Source organism: Mesoplodon bidens (assembly GCF_964165515.1).
Source record: "Mesoplodon bidens genome assembly, chromosome: 4".
Classification (NCBI taxonomy): Eukaryota; Metazoa; Chordata; class Mammalia; order Artiodactyla; family Ziphiidae; genus Mesoplodon; species Mesoplodon bidens.
Genome location: NC_138160.1, coordinates 48866162 through 48884208, shown reverse-complemented (window position 1 = coordinate 48884208; position 18047 = coordinate 48866162). Strand labels below are relative to the sequence as shown.

The 18047-nt window shown below is 37.3% G+C and overlaps 1 protein-coding gene across 2 annotated transcripts in view; it reads left to right on the top strand.

Moving 5' to 3' along the window:
- Positions 1-18047, top strand: part of DEPDC1B (DEP domain containing 1B) — a 113448-nt gene that overhangs the window by 82879 nt on the left and 12522 nt on the right. For both annotated transcript variants that reach the window (XM_081233386.1, XM_081233387.1), the window contains exons 8-9: positions 11018-11184; positions 13872-14048. In XM_081233386.1, coding sequence (XP_081089512.1) covers positions 11018-11184; positions 13872-14048 — 344 coding nt within the window. The remainder of the gene's footprint in view (positions 1-11017; positions 11185-13871; positions 14049-18047) is intronic.

Genomic DNA, 18047 nt, shown 5'->3' with positions numbered 1-18047 from the left:
GAAAAAATTTTTGTTGTTTAAGCCACCCAGTGTGTGATATTTTGTTATGGAAGCACCAGCAAACTAAAATAAGGCTATTATATAGAGAAAAAGCTCCACAACTCTGCATGGGGATCCCCTTGAATCTGTTGCTGAATATACTCTAAGCTGTACATCTCTAGGGTGATACTACTCAAAGCTGGGCAAATCATAACCACAATGAGATACCACTTAACACCCACTAGGATGACTATATAAAAAAGATGTTTAACAAGTATTAGTGAGAATGTGGAGAAATTGGAACCCTCATACATTACTGGTGGCAATGTAAAATGGCATGGCCATTTTTGTAAGACAGTTATGCAGTTCCTTAAAAAGTTAATCATAGAGTTACCATGCGATTCATCAGTTTCACCCTTAGGCATATACCCAAGTCAATTGAAAGTATGTGTCACCACAACTTGTACATGAATGTTCATAGCAGCATTACTCAGAATATTCAAAAAGTCCATCAAATGATGAATGAAAAAAATGCAGTATATTTATACAATGGCATGTTATTCAGCAATCAAAAGGAAAGTACTTTTAACATGCTACAACATGGATGAATCTTGAAAACATTATTTTAAATGAAAGAAGCCAGGTACAAAAGATCACATATTTTATGATTCCATTTATATGAAATGTTCAGAACAGGCAGATCTACAGAGACAGAGATTAGTGGTTTCCAGGGACTTGAGGGGAGGAGAAAATGGGGAGTGACTGCTAATAGGTATGGATATTTCTTTTTGGAGTGACAAAAACATTCTGGAATTAGATAGTGGTGATAGGCATAACTTAGTGAATATACCAAAACCCACTGAATTGTATACTTGTAAAAAAAAATTATCTCATAAAAAACGAACAAAGAGAAAAGAACCAAGTTGGACTTCAGGAGTTAAAAAGATTGTGGGTAGAGGGAATGAAACTGAGCACAGCCCCCGAGACATATAGCGTAATATTAGGCAGTCTAATATGCACGTATTTGGAATCCCTGGAGGGGGTCCTTTAAAATGGCTCATGTATCCTTTCGCCACATCCCCAGCGTCCTTGAAGCACTTTCTTTACTTTTGCCACTAGAGGCTCATCTTTTACTTTCTGTCACCACCCTGGAATCAGCCATTTCTTTAAGGATTCTTGGTTCCTTTTCGTAGAGAACAGTATTTAGAAGACGAGATCTAGTGCTCGATGTGCTCATTGTTATAGGTGGTATTGTTCATAGAAAGAAAACAACGTTTTCAAATAGCACTTTAAGGAGTAACCCTGCAATTTAATTTCCAAATTTTCACCAAAAGTACTGTTTGGAAGGAGGGTGGTTTTTAAATTGGCAGAATGGAGAGTAATAAAACAGACATCATGTGCCCACCACCCTGATCCAACACATACATTTCGCCATGTTGCAAAAATATCCATGTGTTTCTCTGTATCTAGAAGCAGAATTGCTAAGTTGTTTGGTATTCAGATCTCTACTGGTTCTAGCAAATTGCTTTCCAGAGTCATTCTAGCAATTTATACACCATTTAGTGATATATTCCTATTTGCCTGTTTCCTTACCAATATTTGGTTTCATCAGGCTTTTTAATTTTTCTGATCTGATGGGTATGAAAATGAATCTTATTGATGTTTATTGGTCATGTGGGTTTCTTCTTGGGTAAAATACTTTTTCTATCCTTTACCCATTTTTTTTGTTTTTGTTTTTCTTTTTTGTCTTTATAAAAATACATTCTGGATACTAATCCTTAAGTCTGGCAAATATCATTTCATAGTCTGTGGCTTGTCTTTTGACTGTAATCACAAGGTAAAAAACTTCTGTGCTTTACTTTGGTCAAATTACTTTGTGTGTCTCAAGAAATCTTTTTGTATCTTTAAATCACAAAGAGATTCTGTACTAAGATTTTTGAGTTTGACTTTTGTCATGCTTAGGTTTCTTAAATCATTTTCTTAAATTGTTTATTTTTTTTTATTTTTTAAATTTTCTTTATTTTTTTTGGCTGTGTCGGGTCTTCATTGTGGTGCGCGGGCTTCATGGGCTTCTCTCTAGTTGCGGCACGAGGGCTCCAGGGCATGTGGGCTCTGTAGTTTGTGGCACGCAGGCTCTCTAGTTGAGGCACGTGAGCTCAGTAGTTGTGGCGTGCAGGCTTAGTTGCCCCACAGCATGTGGGATCTTAGTTCCCTGACCAGGGATAGAACCCGTGACCCCTGCATTGGAAGGCAGATTCTTTACCACTGGACTACCTGGGGAGTCTCCTTAAATCATTTATTTTTAAATTAACATTATTGAGGTATAATTAACAAAATTAAAATGCACCCATTCTAAGTACAGTTTTGGTCAATTTATACTAGTGTAATTACCATTGCAATTAAAATATAGGCCACTTCCATTCCCCTTAAAGGTTCCCTTGTGCTTTTAGTCCTCACCCCAACACTGGCACCAGACAACCAGGAATAGAAGCTTTTTATCCATATAGATTAGGTTTTCTTTTTAAGAGTTTCATACGAGTGGAATACATACAGTGTGTACTTCTTATCTGGCTTCTTTTGCTCTGTAATGTTTTTGAGATTTTTGTTCATGCTGTCGCATGTACCAGTAGTTTGTTACATTTTATTGCTGAGTATTCTGTTATATGGATATGCCACAATTTATTTATCCATTCATCTGTTGGGATGCAAAGCTTTTTCGTCTTGAGCTATTATGAATACACCTGTTTTGAATATTCGTGTACAAGACTTTGTGTGAATATGTCTTTCTTCTTTTCAGTAAGTATCTAGAAATGGAATTGCTGGATCATGTGGTAAATGTATGTGAACTTTTATATGAAAGTGACCATCTATTTTCCAAAATAATTATATTTTTACATTCCCATCAGTGATGCATGAGAATTCCAGTAGCTTTTCCTTCTTGTCAACACGTCACATTGTTAGTCTTCTAAATTTTAGTCAGTCTAGTGGGTGCATAGTGGTATATATTTTTGGTTTTAATTTGCATTTTTCTCATGACTACTAACATTGGGCATCTATTTATTTGCTCAGTGGCTATTCATATATCTTCTTTTGTAAAGTGTCTATTGAAATCTTAATTTCTGTCATTTTTTTAATTGGTTTGTTTGTTCTCTTATTACTGAGTTATTGGTATGTTCAAAAACAGAAATAGACTCACAGATATGAAAAACAAACTTATGGTTTCCAAAGGGAATGGGGGGGGAGATAAATTAGGAGTTTGGGATTAACATATACACACTACTATATATAAAATAGATAAGCAACAAAAACCTTCTGTATAGCACAGGGAACTATATTCAATATCTTATAATAACCTATAATGGAAAAGAATCTGAAAAAGAATTATATATATATATGATCTGAAAAAGAATTATATATATATATGCACATATAAATAAATCTATATGATATAGTAAATATATATTTAACTGAACCACTTTGCTGTACACCTGAAAGTAACATAACATTGTAAATTAATTCTTCAATAAAAATGGTTATTAAAAAAATAGTTATTGGTATGTTCTGCATGTAAATCCTTTGTTAGATATATTTATTGCAAATATTTTCTCCTGGAGTGTGGTTCTTTTCCCCCCTTTTCTTAACAATGTCTTTCGAAAAGCAGAAGTTTTCAGTTTTGAAGTCTATTTTATCATTTTCTTTTATGGTTCATGCTTTTTGTATCTCAAGAAAATTTTGCCTACCTTTAAATATTGTACTATTTCATTTATAATGTTACTACCTTACAACAACATTCTTTCATTTTTTCCCGCTGCCCTTTGTGCTATTGTTATCATACATTTTAGTGCTACATATATTTTTAATAATGTGTTATAACCCTACTATATATTGTTGTTATTTTTTCTTTAAACAGATGATTTTCTTTCTTTCTTTTGTTTCTGTTTGCTTTCTTTTTTAATATTTTTTCTTCCAGTTTTATTGAGATATTATTGACATACAACACCTTATAAGTTTAACATAAACAGCATAATGATTTGACTTGCATACATCCTGAAATGATTACCAGAATAAGTTTAGTGAACATCCATCATGTCATTATAGATGCAGAATTAAAGAAATAGAAAAGAATGGTTTTTTTTCGTTGTGATGAGAACTCTTAGGATATACTCTGTTAACAATTTTCATATATAACATACAGCAGTGTTGATTATATTTATTTTGTTGTACATCACATTCCTAGTACTTATTTACCTTATAGCTGGATGTTTGTACCTTTGATTGCCTTCATCCAATCCCCCCAACCCTGCCTCTGGCAACCAGAAATCTGGTCTCTTTTTCTATGAGTTTGTCTACTTGTTTGTTTTCGATGTATTGACCTGCAACACAACGTTAATTCTTGTTATACAACATAGTGATTTGATATTTCTGTACATTTTAAACTGATCATCAAGATGAGTCTTTTTACAGTATGTCACCATACAAGATATTACATAGTTATTGACTATATTCCCCTAATGTACTAAATGTATATATATATATATGTAATTTCATACCTGTGATGCATTTATTTTGCAACTGGAAGTTTGTACCTCTTAGTCTTCCTCACTTTTTCTTTCCTCTCCCCACACATCTCCCGTCTGGCAACCACCTGTTCGTTCTACGTATCTATAGCTCTGTTTTTGTTTTGTTTGTTCATTTCTTTGGTTTTTTAGATTGCACATGTAAGTGAAATCATACAGTATTTGTCTTTCTTTGACTTATTTTACTTAGCATAATACCCTCTAGGTCCATCCATGTTGTTGCAGTGGCAAGATTTCATTCTTTTTAATGGCTGAGTAATATTCCATTGTGTGTGTGTGATATATACATACATACATACACACACACACACACACAAACACACACACCTTCTTTATCCATTCATCTATTGGTGGTCACTTTGGTTGATTCCATATCTTGGCTATTGTAAATAATGCTGGAATGAAATAGGGGTGCATGTACCTTTTATAATTACTGTTTTTGTTTTCTTCAGATATATACCCAAGAGTGGAATTGCTAGATCATATGGTAGTTATATTTTTTAATTTTTGAAGAATCTCTATAATGTTTTCCATAATGGCTGCACCAACTTGCATTCCCATTAACAGTGCACAAGAGTTCCCTTTTCTCCACATCTTTACCAACCCTTACTTGTTGTCTTTTTGATAACAGCCATTCTGACAGGTCTGAGGTGGTATCTCACTGTGGTTTTGATTTGCATTTCCCTGATGATGAGTGATGTTGAACATCTTTCCATGTTCCTGTAGGCCATTTGAATGTTTTCTTTGGAAAAATGTCTGTTCAGATCCTATGTCCCCTTTTTAATCAGGTTGTTTGGTTTTCTGATGTTGAATTGTATGAGTTCTGTTTTTTTTGGGGGGTATTAACCCCTTATTGGATACATTGTTTGTAAATATCTTTTCCCATTCAGTAATTGGCCTTTTCCTTTTGTTCATAGTTTCCTTCACCATGCAAAAAGCTTTTTAGTTTGATGTTGTCCCATTTGTTTATTTTTGCTTTTGTTTTTTTGGATACATATCTAAAAAATATTATAAGACCAGTGTGAAAGAGCACGCTGCCTGTTTTCTTCTAGAAGTTTTACGTTTTCAGGTCTTACATTTAAGTCTTTAATCCATTTTGAATTTATTTTTGTGCATGGTGTGAGAGAGTACTCCAGTTTGATTCTTTTGCATGTAGTTTTCCAGTTTTCCCAGCACCAATTATTGAAGTGGCTGTCTTATCCTTATTGTATATTCTTGCCTCCTTTATTGGAGATTAATTGCTCATATTAGTGTGGTTCACTTCTGGGCTGTCTATTCTGTTCCATTGATCTGTGTGTCTGTTTTTGTACCAGTACCATACTGTTTTGATGACTGAAGCTTTGTAGTATAGTTTTAAATCAGGGAGTATGCTACCTTCAGCATTGTTTTTCCTTCTCAAGATTGTTTTGGCTATTCAGGGTCTTTTGTGTTTCCATAAAAATTATTTAGAATTATTTATTCTTGTTCTGTAGAAAATGCCAGTGGTGTTTTGCTAGGGATTACTTTGAATTTGTAGATTGCCTTGGGTAGTATGGCCATTTTAACAATGAGCATGAATGCATGAGCACTGCACATCTGTCCAGTTGTTTTTGTCATCTTTGAATTCTTTCATTAATGTCTCATTGTTTTCAGAGTACAAGTTTTTTATCTCCTTCATTAGATTTATTCCTAGGTATTTCGTTCTTTCTGATGCAATTGTAAATGGGATTTTCTTAATTTCTTTTTCTGATAGTTCATTATTAGTGTATAGTAATGCAACAGATTTTTGTATATTGATTTGGTATCCTGCAACTTTACTGAATTTGTTTATTAGTTCTAACAGTTTCCTGGTCCTGGACTTTTGTTTGTTTGGGGTTTTTTGATTACTGATTCAATTTCATTATTGGTAATTGGTCTGTTCAAGTTTTCTGTTTCTTTCAGATTTAGTCTTGGGAGACTGTACATTTCTAGGAAGTTATCCATTTCTTTTAGGTTGTCCAATTTTTTGGCATATAATTTTTGTTTGTGGTAATCTCTTATGATCCTTATATTTCTGTGGTATCTGTTTAACTTCTCTTTCATTTCTGATTTTATTGATTTGGGCCCTCTCTCTTTTTTCTTGATGAATTTAACGATTTATCAATTTTATTTATCTTTTCAAAGAACCAGCCTTTAGTGTAATTGGTGGTTTTTATTTTTCAGTTTGTTTTTTGTTTTTAGTCCTTTTTTCATTTGTTTCTTCTCTGATATTTATTTCTTTCCTTCTACTAACTTTGGGTTTTGTTTGTTCTTCTTTTTCTAGTTCCTTTAGGTGTAAGTTTAGGTTGTTTGAGATTTTCTTGTTTCCTGAAGTAAGCTTGTGTCACTTCCCTCTCAGAACTGCTTTTGCTTCATCCCATCAATTTTGGATCATTGTATTTCCACTCTCATTTGCCTCCAGGTATTTTTTGATTTCTCCCTCTTTTTGTTTTGTGTATCCTTTGACTACTTATTGTGGATATAGGTGAATTTTACTACTTTTGCCTTTTAAACTTCCTATTAGCTTTATAACTGGTTGATACACTACCTTTACTGTATGTTTGCCTTTACCAGTGAGATTTTTCCTTTCATAATTTTTACATTTCTAGTTGTGGCCTTTTCTTTTTTGCTTTGAGAAGTCCCTTAACATTTTTTGTAAGGCCAGTTTGGTGGTGCTGAAGTCTTTCTAGCTTTTGCTTATCTGTAAAACTCTTTATCTCTCCTTCAACTCTGAATGATAACCTTGTTGGGTAGAGTATTCTTGATTGTAAGTATTTTTCCTTTCATCTCTTTGGGTATATTGTTCCACTCCCTTCCGGCCCACAAAGTTTCTGCTGAAAAATCAGCTTGTGGTTTTATGGGACTTCCCTTGTACCTAACTGGTTGATTTTCTCTTGCTGCTTTTAGGATTCTCTCTTTACATTTAATTTTTGCCATTTTAATTATCATGTGTCTTGTTGTGGACTTTTTGGGGCTAATCTTGTTTGGGACTCTCTCTACTTCCTGGGCCTGGATGTCTTTTTCCTTTGCCAGGTTAGGGATATTTTCTTCAAATATGTGATTCAAAGCTGTGATTTCTTCAAATAAGTTCTCTTCCCCCTTCTCTCTCTGTTCTCCTTCTGGGACCCCTATAATTCAAATGTTAGTATACTTAATGCTGTTCCAGAGGTCTCTTAAACTATCCTCATTTTAAAAAGTTATTTTTCTGTTTTTTTTTTTTGTTCAGCTGGGTGAATTTCCACTACTCTGTCTTCCAGATTGCTGATTTGTTCCTCTGGGTCTACTATATCTAGTCTACTATTGATTCCTTCTAGTGTATTTCAATTATTGTATTCTTCCCCTTTGTTTGGTTCTTCATATTTTCTAACTCTTTGTTGAAATTCTCACTGTGTTCGTCCATTCCTCTCCTGAGTTCAGTGAGTATCTTTATTGTCATTACCCAGAACTCTTTATTGGGTAGATTGCTTATCTCCACTTTAAGTTTTTTCCCTGAGGTTTTGTATTGTTTCTTCTTTTGGAATATATTGCTTCTTATCCTCATTTTGTGTAATTCTCTGTTTTTTATGTCTATGTATTTAGTAGGTTGGTTACATTTCCTGATCTTGGAGAAGTAGCTTTATATAGGAGATGTATTGTGGGACCCAGCGGCACATCACCCCCTTCTGGTCACCAGAGCTATATGCCCTGCGGGTGCTCCCTATGTAGGCTGTGTTTGCCCTTTTGTTGTGGTGAGGCCACCCACTGTGGGTGCACTGGGAAGTGGGGCTGCTCCCCTTCACCCCCAGCCCAATTGACTGCAAGGCTCTGAGTTGTGTGGTGGATGTGGGCTTGCTGGAGGGCGGGGTAGGCTTCACACATGGCTGGCTCTGTGATCTGGTGGTCCATGGCTGCTGTGGACCCACTGGTGGGTGGGGCAGGCCCCCTGGCACTAATAGATTAGAGGGAGGATTCCAAAATGGTGCTTGCCAGCACTGGTTCATCATGGTAGAATGAGCTCCCCAAAATGGCTGCTGCCAGTGTCTCCACCCCCAGGAAGAATCCCAGTCTCCTCCTCCCTCTCTGGGAGACTCTCCAAGATGAGCAAGTCAGTTTGACCCAGCCTCCTTTCAAACTACTGCTTCTGTGCTGGAACTCAGAGTATATGAGATTTTGCACATGCCCTTTAAGAGTGGAGTCTCTGTTTCCTCCAGCCCTCCAGCCCTCCTGAATGTAAGCCCCACTTGGTTTCAAAGTCAAATGCCCTGGGTGCTTGTCCTTCTGGTGCAGGAACCCCAAGCTGGGGAGCCCCATGTAGGATCTGACCCCTCACTTTCTGGGGTGGAGCTCTGCAGTTGTGATATTCCTACCATTTGTGGGTTGCCCACTCATTTATGTGGGTCCTTTAATATTGAATCTCTGCTCCTCCTACCTGTTTCATTGTGACTCTTTCTTTATACCTTTAGTTGTGGAAAATCTTTTCTGCTAGTCTTCAGGTCATTTTCATAGCTCTGTAAGTAGTTGCAACTTTGGAGTGCCCATGGGAGAAGGTGAGTTCAGGGTCTTTCTACTCTACCATTTTGTCCCTCCCCCCACCCTTGAATGTTTACTTTTATGCTTTGTACCATATACTAGGAAATAGGGCTTGCCAAAAGAAATGCATTATGATTTCAATTATCTTGAAGTCTTATTTGTAAAACTGTGTGTGTGTGTGTGTGTGTATATATATACGAAACATATAAAGTTAAGGTGAAATTTGACTCTCCACAGGTGTTTATAATTTGGTAAAAGAAGGGATTTGTGGCCTAATGTGATAGAAGTCTTTGTGACAAAAGTAAAAGACTTCGTGGAGAAATAGATCTAGAATTTAATTGGTCTTTACCAGATCCAACTGCTACCAGTTCCAACCTCATGCAGACTGTAATCATGCCTTGAATCTTCCTTCCTCCCTCCCTGTTACCCCTTTACAGTCTATTCTCTCTACAGCTGCCAGAGTAAAAATAATTCAAATCAAATGGCTCTCCTGCCCAGAATCCTTCAATGGCTTCTTGGGTCACTTACAGTGAAACCCAGAGTCCTTAATGATAGTCTACAAGGTTCTACATGATCTGGCTCTTGGCTTCCTCTCTAACCTCATTTCTGACTTGAATATTCCTTGCATACCCCTCTCTCTTCACACTGCCCTCATTGCTGTTCCTCAAACATTCCAGACATACTCCCTTGTCACAATCTTTGTAATTGCTATTTCCTTTACCTTGAAAATTTGTCTCTGTGATATTTGCCAGGCTTACTCTCATTTTCTTCAGATTTCTGCTCAAATGTCCTCCTTAGCGAGTAACTTTCCCCAAAACTCTAGGAGTATTTTCTCATCATTCCCCAGCTCGTTTCCTTTTTTTTCTTCAAACCCAAAGTCCTTAGTCTGGCATTCAAGGCCTTCTAAAATCTCATCTCTGCTAACCTTTTTCACTTCATTTCTATTGCGCACTCACAGCCTATGCTATAGTCTTATTGAGTGACTTACAGGTTCCCTAATATGCCTGTTGCACATGTCTCTTGCAGCACCTCTCACATTTTGCTATTTACTTTTTTATGGGCCTCTCCTTCTCGCAGTGCATAAGCTCTTTAAAGGAAGGGACCTGGCATATATTTATATTTCTGAGACCTAGCATTGTTCCTGGCATATCATACATGGCCAGTAAATATTTACTGAATATAAAAGATGGTTTTGTCTCCAAGCAGAGACTAGTTGGAACTTGAAAAAGTTGGATATGAACCAATAAATCGGTGCAAGCAGCTTCATCTCTTCAGAAGGCTTGGAGGTGTGTGTGTCCAGAGACAAATATGGTTGAAGAGAGCAGAATATTAGAATACCCTAATTTTTAGCAAAATCATATTGGGTGAGGAAGGATGACATGTAACACAATTGAATCATCACACTTAGCTAGAAAAAATAGCTTAAGTGGGCGGAAGGTGTTATTTAGAAAGAAGCAGAGCCATTAGGCACCAGAACGACTCTAACAGCATTAGTCCTATTATTTAGTCTGTGAGAGTCATGCAGGTTGGTGACCGTGCTCCTCATGAGGAAATAGTACAAAAGGGGAAACTCCAGGGCAGTGATGGTACATTCATGTTCTTGCTCATGCTGTCTTGGACCTCTTACAGAGTGCTGAGAGTTAAGTTAGGCTTAACCTGACTGCTCTTGGTTCAGAGGGAAAGAATGCTATGAAAATTTAGTTTTATCTGTCAAGGTTGTGGGAGGGGGAAATGGCTGTATTTGTTTTATATATTTGCCAACGCTGGTTGGTGGTTCGTGTCTTCTCTGCAGATTTGTGACAGTGGATCTATGTCAGTTAGCCCAGTATAATTGCACATGCAAACATGCTTTATATAATTTTAGTAATACATGTTTTGTAAAAATGTGAACATAGTAGAGTCAGGTAGGCTATAGGTTTTTAAAGGATTAAAACCTTTTTTTTTTTCTAAATCAGGTTTGTTACAGAAAGAGAAAATGGCCATTGAAGCATTTCAAATTTGCTGCCTCCTCCTGCCTCCTGAAAATAGAAGAAAGTTACAGCTGTTGATGAGGATGATGGCAAGGATCTGCTTAAATAAGGAGATGCCACCACTATGTGATGGCTTTGGCACCCGAACACTGGTAGGTTGATTTCTAACATCTATGAGGACTGGAGTTTTGGGGTTAAAGTTCACTTGAGTAAAGTTTACTAGCTTGGCAACCAGAAGAAGGTACAAGGCAGGCTCACTTAAAGAGCCATGGCTTGGAATCCACCCAGACTGGTATTGTGCTTTTGGTCTTAGTGACTTAAAGAACATAATGAAAAGTAAAGAGTGAGTAGGGGTAGACCCTGAGTGTAGAGATAGCTGCTGCATCCTGCCTGCTGTCAACACAAAGAGAGGGAAGCGTGGACAGAAAGGATTACTGGCCTGTCAAGAAACAGCATTCTCTCCCCCAGGACAAAAAGGGTCGCAAAGCCTTTGTTACTATAACCAGTAGGAGAAGATGCAGCATATATCATGGATTAAAGAGGGAAGAAGTAAACTATAGAGTTAGACCAGACAACTTGGAAGGAAAGAATGTGTATTTTTCAGGGTATGATCTGAGGGTCCATGAGTGAGGATATTTCTTAATATATTCTCAGTTTTGCTTAAAAACATAGGCTAATTTTGAATTCTACTTTGTCATGTCAGCATGTGTTTTAAAATAGGGTCTAGGTTTAGAATTATTTACTAGCAAAATTTATTAATTTTCCTCAAAAAATATCTTAGAGCAAAATTGATGTTTCATTGGGATGTACATCCTTTCCATATGTTGGTGAACCATTGTGTATGCCTGAGGGTCCACTGTTCGACTTTTAGAGGTGTGGCATAAGATCTGAGGACAAATCAGCACCCAGTAGAGTGATTCTTGACCTTTTTTTGGGGGGTGAGTGGATGGGTAGGTGGGCTGATGGACCTTTTTGTAAAGCTGAAGAAAACTTTGCACCTGTTCCCCAGAAGAACGCATGTGTAAAATTTTCTATACAATTTCAAGGCACTCACAGATCCCCTGGGGTCCCTAGTCTCCAGATAAAGTCTCTGTGTGTGTCTCTCCCTCTGTACATATATGTGAGTGAAGATAAAGTATCATCTGCAGTATGTTGATGAAATGAAGTCTTATTAAACAGAATTACATGATGTCATGCTTATAGGTTTTTTAAAATTGTAGTTGATGTACAATATTATATAAGTTGCAGGAGTATAATATAGTGATTTACAATTTTTAAACGTTATGTTCCATTTATAGTTGTTATAAAATATTGGCTATATTTCTTGTGCTGTATAATATATCCTTGTAGCTTATTTTATACATAATAATTTGTAATTCTTTTTTTTAAATTGGAGTATAGTTGATTTACAATGTTGTGTTAGTTTCTGCTGTACAGAAAAGTGAGTCAGTTATGCATGTACATATATCTACTCTTTTTTAGGTTCTATTTCCAGATAGGTCATTACAGAGTGTTGAATAGATACAGTAGGTGCTATACAGTAGGTTCTTATTAGCTATCTATTTTATATATAGTAGTGTGTATATGTCAATCCCAATCTCCCAATTTATCCCTCTGTTCCTTTCCCTTTTGGTAACTATAAGTTTGTTTTCTACATCTGTGACTCAATTTCTGTTTTGTAAATAGGTTCATTTGTACCATTTTTTTAGATTCCACATATTGCGCCTCCCCTCTTCACTCTCCCCACTGGTAACCACTTGTTTGTTCACTATATCTGTGAGTCTGTTTCTTTTTTGTTATATTCACTAGTTTCTTGTATTTTTTAGTTTCCATATATAAGTGATATCATATAGTATTTGTCTTTCTGTGCCTGACTTGTTTCATTTACATGCTTATAGATTTTGAAATAAGATTGTCAACATGGGCTTCCCTGGTGGCACAGTGGTTGAGAGTCCGCCTGCCGATGCAGGGGGTGCGGGTTCGTGCCCTGGTCTGGGAAGATCCCACATGCCGTGGAGCGGCTGGGCCCGTGAGCCATGGCCGCTGAGCCTGCGTGTCCAGAGCCTGTGCTCCACAATGGGAGAGGCCACAACAGTGAGAGGCCCGCGTATTGCAAAAAAAAAAAAAAAAAAAAAAAAAAAATTGTCAACAATAAAATTAGTAGGAAAAGGAAAAAAAAGTCCATCCAAAGGATTGCATTAAGAATGGATTAGTTAAAATGAATTCTATGGAAACAACTGATATAATATTTTTTGTATTTCATCACCTAATGCACTTCTGATGGTTTTGTTCAAAGGTGACTGTCAAATGTACATACAAAATCCTGAAGAAAATAATAATTAGCTAGGAAAAACTAATCGTTGAGGCACATAGATTGTGCTAGCAAATTTTTTTTTTAAACAACGAAATAAGACAATACTGAAATTAGGATATTATTAAACTAAATGGCTATAAAGTACTTTTAACTTAAAAGTGCTACATGATCCAAGTTGTGATGGTGATAATAATTTTCAGAATTTGTTTAAATATATATATTTAAAACCATCTGTAAAAGGGGGTGCCTTTAAAAACTGCTCAGACAAGCATCTCTGCTAAGTCTCTGTGAGATGTGACGCACATTCTGTTCATGCTGGTTGATGAGAAGATCAGCTCATCTGAGATGACCAGGTGTGGCCAGGTGCCAGCTGAGATGTGCACCCTGTGCTGTGGGCCATTTCTCACTGACTAGGCACATTTGCTTTTTGCAAATTAGATGGCACTCAGTTCAGAATAGGGAAAAAACCTCATCTATGTTTATTTAAAAATTCACCCTCCCTCCCCCCTATTTTTTTTTTTTTAGATGGTTCAGACGTTTTCCCATTGCATCTTGTGTTCCAAAGATGAAGTGGACTTGGATGACTTATTAGCTGCTAGGCTGGTGACGTTTCTGATGGACAATTACCAAGACATTCTGAAAGTCCCTTTGGCCTTGCAGACCTCCATAGAGGAACGTGTGGCCCATCTACGAAGAGTCCAGGTAAAGGAAGGGATATTACCAGTACTATAAAATTGCCAGTAGAAAGTTATGTAAGTTTGCTAGGCTTCTTGGCATTTTTTGTTTTGAAGATTGAGTGAGTTAATTTGTACAAAGTGCTTACAACTGGGCGTGGCACATAGTAGGCACTGCACATGTTTGTTATTTTTGAAAATTTGTGGAATGCCCACTAGGTTTTGTTGTGTTGATCAATGCTGCATACTTTTGGTTGCAAATTCCTAAAATGGGTTTGTTCAGAATCTACATATACTTCCTGATGGAAGTGATCTATGTGCAATAAAGTCTTGATTCATAATAGCCCTGCCACCTAGGTGCTATTTTTTGAATGAGAAAGCTAAGGCACAGAGAGCATAAGTAATTTGTCCAAGGTCACAGAGCTAGGATTCAAACTGATAAAATCGTTTTCCAGAATCAGTGCTCGTAACTACTATGCCATACTGCCTCATTGTAAAGCATGGTATGGTAGAAGAACCCGGCTTCAGAGCCATAAGGACCTGGGCCAAACTCCTGGCTCCCCACTTGCCTGGTTATGTGGCTTTGGGCAAGTCCCTTAAGCCCTCTGGATTTTAGTTTCTGCAAGTGTTAAAATGGTCAGTACCTACTCGATGAACTTGTTGTAAAGAGTAGACACTACATTGTAAAACGCGTGGCACAAATGTCTGTCATATGGCAGATACTTTTTGAAAGGTATTTATTGTTTTTGTCGTTGCAGTCATTATATTAAAATGATGCAAAAGAAATGTAATGTATTACTATCACGTGGGCCCCCCAGAGGGGTTTGTATGTCAGCCTGCAGGAGCAGAAACGTTGGGTAAAGGCAGGCAGGTCTGCTTGTCTCCTGAATGACTGGCCCTCTTTCCCCTTAAGCATTGTTTGAGGCTCCACAATTAAGGACCAGTGAGCTGCTAGCTCCCAAAGTATCATTAACGTAAATAACCATCTGTTTTCAGTGTGCAGTTTAAAAATTAAAATAAAAAATCTTCCTATTGAAGGAATTTGGAAAATAGAGAAAACACACACTAAAAAATATCAGAGTAACTCTAAATGTTCAGTGTTAAGAGTCTTTTCTATTTCCCCCTCTCCCTCCCTTCCTTCCTTCTTTCCCTCCTTCCTTTGTTCCTCTTTTATAACTTGCTTTCTCTTAAAAGTACAACAAGAAGAAGTTTCCACATCGTTAAATATTCTTCCTTTTTTGTTTTTGTTTTTTTTTTGCGGTACGCGGGCCTCTCACTGCCGTGGCCTCTCCCGCTGCGGAGCACAGGCTCCGGATGCGCAGGCTCAGCGGCCATGGCTCACGGGCCCAGCCGCTCCGCGGCATGTGGGATCTTCCCGGACCGGGGCACGAACCTGTGTCCCCTGGATCGGCAGGCGGACCCTCAAACACTGCGCCACCAGGGAAGCCCCCATTAAATATTCTTGATTGACCCAGAACGGCCAGTAGCACAGACTAAATGGTGTTTGTATTTCTGATGTGCCCTTTATTAGCCATATGACCTTGGCATGTTGTATAACGACTCTCTGCTTTAGCATCTGCCCCAACATCTCTTTTTTTCATCAGTAAAATGGGATAACAATAGTTAATAGCTACCTCCTAAGGCTATTTTGGGGATTGAATGGCTTAAGACATGTAAAGTGCTTAGAATAATGTTTATCACATAGTAAGTATCTCATTTGGTACTGCTGCTGTTATTATTATCAACATTATTGTTATATATTCCACAATATCATTATGATTGGTAACATAATATTCCATAATATGAATATACCATAATTTATTTAAATGACATTCTTTGGTTGATATTTATATTGTTTCCATTTTTTCCATTTTACAAGCATTATAACAGTAAATATTTTTATAGTTGGATTTTTTTTTGGTCGATCTGTGATTACTTTCTAATAATAAATTCCTAGGAGTGGCATTTCACAGTCAAAGACCATGAATGTGTGTTAAACATTGATTGCATATTGTCAAATTTCCATTTAGAGTGATTGTTCCAAGTTACATTCCCATTGTTGGTATAAGAAAGTGTTCATTTCTTTACACCCTTGCCTACTTTGGGTATTATTATTAATATACATACCTTTGCCATTTAAATGGGTGAAAAGTGTAATATTACTGTTGTTTTAATCTCCCACCTCCCCTTGATATTTTATGAGCCAAACTTTAAAAAAACCCATAAAAATGAAAAGAAATACTTTCACTGAATTTCTGTAAGGAAAAGTGATAGCAGTGACTCCGTTGCTCTGCATCCTTGCTGGGCTTGTGTATTCACATGGCACAGGCTTGTATTGCAGGAACGTAACCCTGTGAGCCCTTCACTGTCAGCTGAAGATCAGAAGGCTGAGTGATGATTAACTTAACTGCAGAGTAGCATGACCTGTGAAGGGGGGCTGTGATGGCCCTGAATAAAATCAGTAACTACCCAATTGTCCAGTTACATTTTCTCTCTTAGAAGTACACACTCATTAGAATTGCCAAACAATTGTTTGTTTTAGTGCTCAAAGCCTATACATCTCTCTTCTCTCGCACAAGGTACTCAGCCCCTCCATCATAACACATTTAAGGTGGTACCTTTCTGAAAACGAAGTGTTACTTGGACTGTTCTGGTGAACTGTTTTGGAGCAGTTTCAGGGCTGACCCTGGGATAGATTAACAGTGAAGTCAGCGTTGTTTTTGACACCAACCTTCTGTTGACCTTGTCTGTAACCCTCTTCTTCCTCTTGTACCCTTTACTCATAGATATCTTGTGTTTTTCTCATGTCCTAGGCTTCGGCTGTCACATTTTACCTGGGCTTCACCCTTTTATTCTGGCCCTTTTCTACTTTTTCCAGAATTCTTGGTTCAAATACAAATTAAGTGTTGTGTGTGTCCTCCTTTCCTTATGGTTCTGGTCTGTTTCTCTTGGGTTGTCCCTAAATGACCTGGTAAACTGATGCTGAGGCATGGAATGTTCTTCATGGAATAACCCCTTCCTGGCAACACATTTATTTATTTATTAAAAAAATTTTTTTTGAATTTAATTTAATTTATTTTTTTATATAGCGGGTTCTTATTAGTCATCCATTTTATACACATCAGTGTATACATGTCAATCCCAGTCTCCCAATTCATCACACCCCCACCCCCAACCCCCGCTGCTTTCCCCCCTTGGTGTCCATACGTTTGTTCTCTACATCTGTGTCTCAACTTCTGCCCTGCAAACCGGTTCATCTGTAACATTTTTCTAGGTTCCACATACATGTGTTAATATATGATATTTGTTTTTCTCTTTCTGACTTACTTCACTCTGTATGACAGTCTCTAGATCCATCCACGTCTCAACAAATGACCCCATTTCGTTCCTTTTCATGGCTGAGTAATATTCCATTGTATATATGTACCACATCTTCTTTATCCATTCATCTGTCTATGGGCATTTAGGTTGCTTCCATGACCTGGCTATTGTAAATAGTGCTGCAGTGAACACTGAGGTGCATGTGTCTTTTTGAATTATGGTTTTCTCTGGGTATATGCCCAGAAGTGGGATTGCTAGATCATATGGTAATTCTATTTTTAGTTTTCTGAGGAACCTGCATACTGTTCTCCATAGTGGCTCTATCAATTTACATTCCCACCAACAGTGCAAGAGGATTCCCTTTTCTCCAAACCCTGTCCAGCATTTGTTGTTTGTAGATTTTCTGATGATGCCCATTCTAACTGTTGTGAGGTGATACCTCATTGTAGTTTTGATTTGCATTTCTCTAATAATTAGTGATGTTGAGCAGCTTTTCATGTGCTTCTTGGCCATCTGTACGTCTTCTTTGGAGAGATGTCTATTAAGGTCTTCTGCCCATTTTTGGATGTCTTTTTAATATTGAGCTGCATGAGCTGTTTATATATTTTGGAGATTAATCCTTTGTCCGTTGATTCATTTGCAAATATTTTCTCCCATTCTGAGGGTTGTCTTTTTGTCTTGTTTATGGTTTCCTTTGCTCTGCAAA